The sequence below is a fragment of the Megalops cyprinoides genome, chromosome 2, assembly GCF_013368585.1.
Source record: "Megalops cyprinoides isolate fMegCyp1 chromosome 2, fMegCyp1.pri, whole genome shotgun sequence".
NCBI classification, from domain to species: domain Eukaryota; kingdom Metazoa; phylum Chordata; class Actinopteri; order Elopiformes; family Megalopidae; genus Megalops; species Megalops cyprinoides.
This window is the reverse complement of record NC_050584.1, coordinates 64035001-64045000: the sequence shown is the minus strand read 5'-3', so window position 1 is coordinate 64045000 and position 10000 is coordinate 64035001. Positions and strand designations below refer to the sequence as shown.

Genomic DNA, 10000 nt, shown 5'->3' with positions numbered 1-10000 from the left:
CAAACATATACATACTGTGCATACAAACACACCCATTAACGCACACGTGCACATTAACATGCGGGCACAGTCAGCTGAACAGTCAAACCCGCTCACAGTGCAGATAAACATGTCAGACCTTAAGGCTTAACCTGTTTTAGATGATCTCTTTTAATCCCAGCTGCAGTGACTCTCTAATGCATACCCAATGCCTGTGTGAAATCACACGTCTTGCCCCCAGACCCAGATCTGTCTGCGCAGCTGTGGCAATGTTAGCATGAGTCAGCTGTATTTCACTGGTAGCCGTGATCCCCTGGGTCTCTGCCCTATATTTACACACATTCCTCCATCATTCACACATATTGTATTGACATGGGCCTCGGAATTGTATCTGGTGCTAAAATATAAACGTAAAAATATTACTGAAGTGTGCAATTTCATTTTGATGGGTAGGCGTGTGGGTGTATTGAACTGACTCACTGCTTGTGTATTAAACTTGTCTGTTTCTCTCAGGCGTTAATGAGAACATGTCAATACAAACGCCACCTATATTACACACAAAAACAGTTTCTAAAGGTCTTATGTAAAAGGGTTCTTATATAAAAACAACTGTGTGAGTGAGCAATCAAGAAAACCAGGAAATGTGGTCTCACTGGAATCTCATATATAGACCTTAATGAGAGCAAATTACCCCAGCACATCAAAGTAAACACTGTATCAGAACTTGTACAATGCTTTCATATCTCAGACTCATAACAGGTGTTAGCAATAATGCTTTGTGATGTCTTGTGCTCCATACTATGTAGGGTGAAACCAGATTGATGTAATCCTCTAAGTCTTGAATGATTTCAGGATTCAGTTAAAGTTATCACTTTAAATTTATTTCACCTTGTCTGCTCATCATTCAACAAGTCAAATAAAACAAAAAAAAATTGTGTAGTAATGATTCTGTGATCTTCAACAAGCAAAAAACCTGGTACTCTCATCATATCTATCTCCACTTGAAAGCCACTGGTATACTACCCTGGCATAATCACAAGGCATTTTATTGATAATAAGAATATGGTATAATCATAAACTACTAGAAATGACCATAATCACTCAGTAACATAATATGATATTGTATGCCCATAAGCCATTGATATAAGAATACTCACTCTGTCTGGTCTGAGTGTTGTAAACGATGACAAAAGGAACATCGGGACCTTGGGAAAGAAAGAGATTCAGCCATTAGACAGCTGTCTGGGACCTCTGGCAACAAAGCATCAGTAATCTCTGCTAACCGCTTGATGGACATGATGGAAAAAGCATATCCAACACTAAAATGCTGGAAAGAATGACAAAAGGCATATTCCAAACACAATAACACATTTTCAATAAAAACATACACTTACAACTGCACGGTTTGTTACAATATGATGAGAATAAAGGCATGTAGACTACTGCATATTTGATGTAAACGCTTGCAACATCCCTGGTTTATTTGGGATGCTCGCTGCAAGATGTGGTGTTGTAAGCGTCTTTCAAGTACACACTAAGGACAGATGAAGCCATGGAGTGCATGAGAGTGTCAGGTTTTGAATGAGTGAGTGAGTGTATGAGTGAGTGTATGAAAAAGTGAGTGATTGTGTGAGCGAGATTTTGAATGAGGGAGTGATTGAGTCTTTGAATAAGTAAGTGAGCAGAAGAGTGAGTGAGTGAGTGAGCGTTGAATGAGTGAGGGAAGGAGGGTGTGAGTAATGTCACAACTTTTTATGGTTGCTTCCTCCGGTCACAGCCAAAAAGTAGAGTAATGTGTTTAGATTATTCTCCAACACTACGGTGAAAATCACCTGAGCAGGGGAGGTTGATGGCTTCCCTGATTGAAAAGACATCGTTTTTTAAAATCAATTCCAATAAACAAGATTTTGGCCGTGCAGAGGGGTGACATCAAAACTTACAGTAAACACAAATTGTATCTGCAGAGAAACCGACACATCCCCCTGAACTGAAACCCCTGGCCATTGTACTACAGTCGAGACAGATGCAGTTCAGACCCGGCTGCCATTCTCACGGGACTATTTTTGGCTGATCTAATTAATAAACCTTAGACGGTTTCCTTGCCTTCTGGAACAGAACCCCTAAACAAATAAGCTGCCATAGCAACGGAACATCTCTGTGGGGATGGAAGGCGGGGCGTTGCGCAGCTCAAAGGGATAATGCAATGATCAATGCACTTAGTGGAATGGGAACACAACGACAAAAAAAAAAACGTGCCCTCAAAAGCAGGCCAGGCCAAACTCCCAGTCCACTATAATATCATATTCGCGTCAAACGAGTCTGTCCAAGCAGAAACGGGCTGATTAAATATCCATGAAGTACATGGCTATGAACTCAATACGCGCATTATGGTTATTGTTAGTTCACGTGCGGTCGGACAGAGTTCACTGAGGGTTGCAGGCAAGGAACGCCGCCAGTGTACTTCCTTTTATTACACATTTTTACAATTCTACACAGCTGGTGACTGAAAAGGGTGGACTCAAACAACATCATACACACTTCTAATACACCAGGTCCACCTTTCAGAAAGAACTCACTCATTACATTAGGCTACATCTCAAAATGATGTTAGGTGCCCTGTGAGGAGTGTAACCGGATGGATGCAGGTTCAAATTCAAGGTGAGATACTGCTGCTGTACCATTGAGAAACATGAATGTCTTTGGAAAAATATGTGCCTGGATACATGGAAAATATGTAAAAAATGTAGGCTGTGAACGAAGCAAAAATAAGATGTCTTAATGCTTTACTGTGTATTTAAATGAACATTGTAACATAATCTAACATACACCTATATCCTTACACTACAGTTAAATACATAAGGGCAATGCAATTGTAAATGGGTGCTGTATTACCTCCACAGATTTCAATTTATGGTTGGATTTAGGGCTCAAGTAAAATTATGCATTTGCCATATGCTCAGTCAGAGCAGAGCTGAAGCTCTCATTAATAAGAAGCACCTCTTGTTAAGACGATATTGTATCAATATTGTGTATTAATTACACAAACCACACAACCCGTTCCCACATTGGCTACCATCTGGGTTGTGCCTTGGAGAACCACTAGTAATTACAGTAAGGGTACACTGGCAGAAGGTGAACTTATGGAATGTGCACTCCTTATTTAACACTCAAATGTCCACACTGAGTCTCTCTAGAAAAGAGAGAGAGCGAATGGATCACTTGAAGGAGGGATGTGGGAGTGGCTCAGGTCCCGCTCCGCCCACTCTCAATGGCCACACCCACCTTTACAGTTGAGGAGGAAGTACTGCATGTTGTCACTGAAGGAGCCGCTGACGTAGCCGCAGCCTTCAGCAAAGTCACATGACAGGCAGCGGCGGTTGAAGTGGTCCGCGGTGTCCGCGCTAAAACACCAAATTCCAAAATCGCAGACGATTATACCCAGAATACAGTCAGGGGAGAACATAAAACCTATGTGCTCTAGTTTACATTCACATCAAATCCTTTACTTTCATGTCTTTGCATTTTCTGAATACAAGTTAATATAACTCAAGCCAAAGGTAACATGCTATTATTCTGCTGTGTACAGAATGACTCTTGATTAATCTCTGTTGGAGCGTGCCTGCACAGTACCTGTAGAGATGTCTTCGTTTTGGATCATCCTCAGTGCTCAAGAAGTATCTGTAAAATGTACAGCCATTATTCATCATATTCATAATATTATCATGGTTTATATACTCTTCATCTAAATACAGCTTTCAGCTTCAGTTTTTTCACCTACCCAGTGAAAATGATCACAGCATGGCTTAGATATTCCTGTTCTTTTTGTAGATTAAAGGTCATAAACTTCAAGCAAGTGATAAACTTTAAGGATCACCATGTGATACAGCAGACCAAACTGTGGCAAGGAAACATATTAAATGCATTACATAAACCTGACAAATAAATGAGTCAACATTTTGCACATGTCAAAATGCTGTCTGAAGCCTAAAAGTGAAAATGTGAAAACGACATTTTTAAAAAAAACTCAGGCCTGGGGCAACTGCGGACTGTCATAACACAAGTTGCAACGTTGTGCAGCCTTTGCCCTACAGGCTGTTATGAATGAAACATGACACGCAGAGACGTTTAGCCTTGTTTTTTGAAGTGGTAGCAGGGCGTCTGGCGCTCTCTAACACCCTTGTTAATTTGTAGAACCTGTACAACGGCTGTTTGTTTAGTCGCCTGGAGGTTCACAAGCGCGATGTAGCGGCTAACGGCTCCCGTACTCACATTAGCTGGTTCTCCTCGTCGTAGGCCAGCACTTCTGTGACGTCCCAGTCCCCAGAAGTGATAGACTGCAGACTGTCGGTGCTGGCATTGGGCTACAGAGACAAGAGACACACCATCACCTTTTTTTTTAGTGCGTTTGCCACGTGCTAACAAATTTGGCAACACATTTTCTCACAGCGTAAGAGCTGAAAGAAGAGCTGCCCAGTCCACATTCTTTCCAAGACTAGCCAGTAAGGCATTCCACTTTCTCAGTACTTTCACACCATGACAGATTTGGTGAAACTGTGAAGGAGCATTGTGGTTCAGTTCAATCCAGGCCTCAGAATGTCATAGTAGACCGTAGAATTGTTTCATAGACTCACCTGACACTGTGCATTTGCGTTATTGCCATTTAGCAGAAACTTTTATCCAGAGTGACTTAGATTGCTGTTTTTTCCATTTATACAGCTGGATATTTACTGAGGCAACTGTAGGTTAAGTACCTTGCCCAAGGGTACAGCAGCAGTGCCCCAGAGTGGGGAATCGAACCAGCAACCTTTCAGCTGTGAGCCCTGCTTCATTCTACTATGCTAGACTACTGCCCACATCTCTGTGGTCTATCACTTTCTCTGGCAATTACACAGTAAAGACACACTCTCATAGGGCCTACAGTTCATGACGCAGCCCAACCCACAGCATCACTCTGATTGGCCAATTTGAGGAACTGGCAGGAAGCCTGCAGCATTGCTCTGATTGGCTAGTCTGAGGTCCTGGCAGGAAGCAGTTGAAACAAGGCTCAAACGTCACCCCCTCAGGCAATGAAGAGTGAAGAGGAGACAGTAGCACCAGGTTGAAAATCAGGAACTGAAAAGATAACCCTTCTAGAGTTAAGCCTGGCCCTTGACAGCTGGCATATTTGCAGAGACGCACATGCCAGCCAAGGAGTGACTCAGAGCCCGCTGGAAGCGTGTTTGCCGTCTGCCAGTGAGTCACCTGCCGGGCAGGGGCGGAGACGGAACGCCAACCTGCGGTGCGAAACAGTGAAGGGGGGGGGGGGGGGGGTCTCACCTGGGAGGACGACATGGAGATGTGGAAAAACTTGCCCTTCCCTCCCTGAGGGATGGCGCGGGTGAAGAACAGCTTGTGTCCATCATGGGAGAACAGCGGTGCCTCGTTCTGTTGGAACGCAACAGAAGTTTCAGTGTCTGCGCCTCTGCTAAATGGCATAAGCTACATCAGCTGCTTAAACTACAACTAACTACTAACTACAGCTACCAAAACCAGTCGCCCCACTGTCAAAACCATTTTAAAAGAATGTAAATGCCAGAGTTCTGAGATTGCACTGATTACATCGGTCTAAGCTCTTCCCTACAGCACAACTGAAAAGGCTCATTTAATCATCAGACGCCATCACTCAGACTGACTCACAATAGTTACAATTTTATAGCTGTCACTTTATACACTGCATAAGCTTTTATGGGTGTTATAGGGTTCAGCATTTATTGCGGATTATGCAATATTGGCATGATTAATGACAGGTTGAACCAAATAATTTGATTTAAAAAACGATTACTCCGCTGCCTAGTAATGGTGAAAAGTACAGGACTGCTTTTAACTCTATGTGTCTCCTACCATACTGTGGTATGGAGACAGTCAGCTGCGTTAGTCCGAATTTGGAACTATGATCACATCAGCGGCCAGGATCGCCCGCAGGTTCCTGTCTGCCTTTGTATTTGCGTTTCCTCTGACAGTCCATTGATTTCCCCTCGTGAGCCTGATTGAAGGTAATCTAAAGCAGTCTTATCTGCAGCTGACGACGTGACACGTAAAATCCAAAATTAGCTTGGGGGTCACGGGTGCGGCCGACGTCCGAGAGCAGAATTGAGCAGCATCGTCCCGACCAAAATGCAATCGCATGTTAAACTCGAGCATTACTGACGAACATTAAGGCTGAAGTGTGCCGGCCCTAAGCATGTATGCATTACAGTGAGTGGCTCCGGTAACTGGATGGAAAGGAGGCAGGAAAGTGCATTCTATTTTCCCAGCATCCAAAGGGCCTGTTTGCCTGAACAGATCAGGCCAGAATCCTTCCTGACCCAGACAGCACCACGTCTAGCTATGAAAGAAACAGCTCTCATGCCAGCTGGGGCTCGTGCAGACAGACTGTCGTTCCAGCCTACCCCCCTCCCCAGGAAGGAAGCCATCTCTCTTTCTCTCCTCCCGCCCCCCCCTCATCCCCCAGCGGCGTCTGTCTTACAAATCGAGTCTGAGAAATCCAATTTAATGCAAATGAACTAATTACAGACTTCTGCCACCGACTGATAGAGATGGCCTCCTTGGCACCCAGAGCCTGCTACATAATCCATCTGTATTTTATAGGGCAAAAGTATTCATATATTATATTTTTTTATTAGCGAGATTGTGCTCTTTGTTATTTTCATTACGTATGTTGTCATGTTTAGTTATATGCGTTGCTCAAACCAGTGGAAATTTCTGTGACTTACCTGCCTGTGTAGCCAGCCCTCACTTTCATCCTCGTGTTTCTGGAAGAAAGATATCGATCTCCAGTCAGGGGGCTACTCTATTCTACTCTGAGGGTGAGCATATTTGCGTAGCTGTGATTTGTTTCAGGTAGGAGGGCTTTTCATGGGCTCAAGTCAGTTAAGGTGCTTCTATTGCGTGCCGGCCGAGCCCTACGGTCCGGGTTCCAGCGCGACTGCGTTGCCTGCTAACACTGGTTCTCACCACCAGTGACAGACCAAATTGGTGGAGTTACTGTTCTTGCTGCTATTGACATTTTTACAAGTACAATGCTACTGTAATTAGCTTTACAGTACAGACAGCTAAGTCCAGTAGTTTGACTGAAAACATGCTAATGGAGCATTCTGAAAAGAAGGCCATCAGTAAAACCATTCATTAGTCTCTGGAGATGATTAACTTCATTATGTTAGCTGTTCAATATCTCCACAAAGGGACCTCGGGTCAATATTTCAAACTGGGGCTGCACGCATGCCGAATAACTGTGAACACCCTGCTCTTCTTGAAAAAGTTTGATTGTCTCACTGCAGCGCTGTTTATAAAAGAGTGAAAATCAAATTACAGCACTTTATGCTTTGATCTCTTTGAAAGAGAGAACACCATACAATTTTTTTTTTTATGAATGGACAATGCCAAACCAGTGGTTGCTACTTAAGAAATGGTGAAGATAATAATATTTTGTGATTATGAATTTCTAAAATGTAAATGTAACACAACCTTGTGGTTATAAAAGGCTGAACATCATGCAGCACTGTGCTTACAAAAGTGTGAACATCATAACGTATTGTGATTATACAACAGTGAACATCACTCTACATTGTGCTTCTAAAAATGTAACTGTTACACAATACTGTGCTTATGAGAGGGTGAATATCATACAGCATTGTTCTTATAAAAGGGTGAAAAGCTGTTCCTCTAACAGGGGGAAAGTCCACCGTGAGAACACACCTTGGTGCAGACCCCGGTGGTCACCTCACACAGAGTCAGGATGGAGATGTTCTGCGGTCTGTTCAGCCAGTTCACAGCCAGCTTGGTGCTTGTGGCCCATTTCACCATGGTTATGTAGTACTCCCTGAGGACAAAATGGATCGTGTCACTGTAGTGCCTCCACCTCTGCTTAAAAAACACAAGCACTATCACCTAAATCTGCTAAATCTACCACTGTTACGACTCCTTTTAGTAGCTGGTGCTACTAAGTAAACTACTCCTTCTACTGCAGATACTACAGCCTGTATCTCCTCTGCTGCTGCTACCACTACTCCCACTACTTCTACTGTTACTGTTACTATAACTATTGCTACTCATACTACTCAACTAACTCAGCTACTGGTTCTACTACAACCCCCTCTACTACAATCGCTTCTACTATCACCACTCCTACTCTTCCTGCTGCTGATACTACTATTAATACCCTCTTCACTACTGCTTAAACTACCACTACCACTGCACCCTTTACTACTACTACTAGTACTACTACAGCTGCTGTTATAGCTACTAACTGCCTATCCATCCATAAACTCTACTACCTCTCCTACCCCAGCTAGTGCTACCAGTACTCCCCTACTTCTAATACTCCACTGAGCACTGCGCAGTAGTGGTGTGGGTGAAGGAGCAGACTTTAGTGTTGATCACGGCACATCAAACGACAGATTTCCTGAAACAGCACCCCCCCCCCCAAGGGCCGGCTTTCGCACCTCAGCGTGAAGCAGACACTTCCTAAAATGGAAAACAGAGACTCGTGCTGGCATTGTAGCAGACGCTGAAGAGCCGGGGCATTGCGGTGACGTCGCCGCTGTGAGGTACGCACCCTATCCGCGGGTCCTCCGGCCGCTTCATCTCAATGGTGTGCAGCGGGCCGTTCAGGTTGACCACGTACAGGAAGATCATGGGGTTCTCTTCTCCTGCCTGAAACGGCAGTTGTATAGCTGAGTCACACACCTGGGTCACATGGCTGAATCACAAACCTCAGCTACACATCTGAGTCACATACCTGAACTGCATACCTGAGCCACACTCCTGAGTTACATACCTGAATAATATACCTGGATCACACACTTGAACCACACACCTGAGTAACACACCTGAGTTACATACCTGAATAATATACCTGGATCACACACTTGAACCACACACCTGAGTAACACACCTGAGTTACATACCTGAATAATAAACCTGGATCACACACTTGAACCACACACCTGAGTAACACACCTGAGTTACATGCCTGAATAATATACCTGGATCACACACTTGAACCACACACCTGAGTAACACACCTGAGTTACATACCTGAATAATATACCTGGATCACACACTTGAACCAGGTGTGTTACTCAGCCCTTCCCTTGCCTGCTGTGTGGTACTCACTTTGGGGTAATGGTACTCTCTTCCTGTTGGGTAGGCAGAGCCAGTAAACATGGGGATCTCCATTTTGGGAACAAGGGTGTCGTTGATGGTGGCGTATGCCAGCCTGGCCCCATCTGGAGACCACCAGTGGGCGATGTGGGTCTGGAATAACTCCTCTGCAAAAACACACACACACAGGACAGATTTAGCTTTTTACTAAATTATGCCTTTTAATCACTGCACATTTTCACTTGAAAGCAAACATCTCTCTGGAAGTCTGTTGCAAAAAGGGGAAAAAATATGCAGAGGAATGTCACATATTCTCCCGACTGCATCCAAAAATGACATCTACGCTGCATGGAAAAACACAATGATGACCTAAAGTGCGATCAAATTCAGTAAAGTAGGACATACCTAACTGGCGGAAGGAAAGAGAACTGGTGCCATTATAGACATAGGGAGTTCATCGCTGATGTGAAACGCAATCAGACGAGGTAAACAGCTGCCTGACAAAACGCGTTTGCCACAAAGAGGCGAATGAAAAACGAGTCCGGGACATCAGCGGACCCGGCTCAGCAGAATGGAACACGCCGAGGGAAAGTTTTCAGCTGCGCACACGTGGGCAGCATATCAATCAGCCTGCACAGGATTCTGGGAAGGTGGGGAAGGGGGGGTCAGCCATGGTAGAGAGACGCTCCTGTGTGGGGTGGGGAGGAGGCTACAGCCGGCGCCTGCCGCTTCTATATATACCCTTCGACCTGCTGAGATTCGACCCGCTTACAAATCGCGGTGCTGGTTCTTAAACCGCAAGGGACGGGGAGCCGTGGCCCCGATACAGACTATGCCCACCCACCCCAATCCCGCTGCAGGTGCGGGGCGAGCTCTCTGT

The 10000-nt window shown here is 44.6% G+C and overlaps 1 protein-coding gene across 1 annotated transcript in view; it reads right to left on the bottom strand.

Annotated features, from left to right (window-relative positions):
- Positions 1–10000, bottom strand: part of dpp6a (dipeptidyl-peptidase 6a) — a 158489-nt gene that overhangs the window by 16813 nt on the left and 131676 nt on the right. Inside the window, exons 9-17 of the mRNA XM_036521646.1 lie at positions 9133–9287; positions 8573–8670; positions 7714–7837; positions 6732–6770; positions 5296–5403; positions 4249–4340; positions 3610–3657; positions 3262–3380; positions 1137–1184 (exon numbers count right to left, since the gene is read on the bottom strand). Of these exons, the coding sequence (XP_036377539.1) occupies positions 1137–1184; positions 3262–3380; positions 3610–3657; positions 4249–4340; positions 5296–5403; positions 6732–6770; positions 7714–7837; positions 8573–8670; positions 9133–9287 (831 nt within the window). The remainder of the gene's footprint in view (positions 1–1136; positions 1185–3261; positions 3381–3609; positions 3658–4248; positions 4341–5295; positions 5404–6731; positions 6771–7713; positions 7838–8572; positions 8671–9132; positions 9288–10000) is intronic.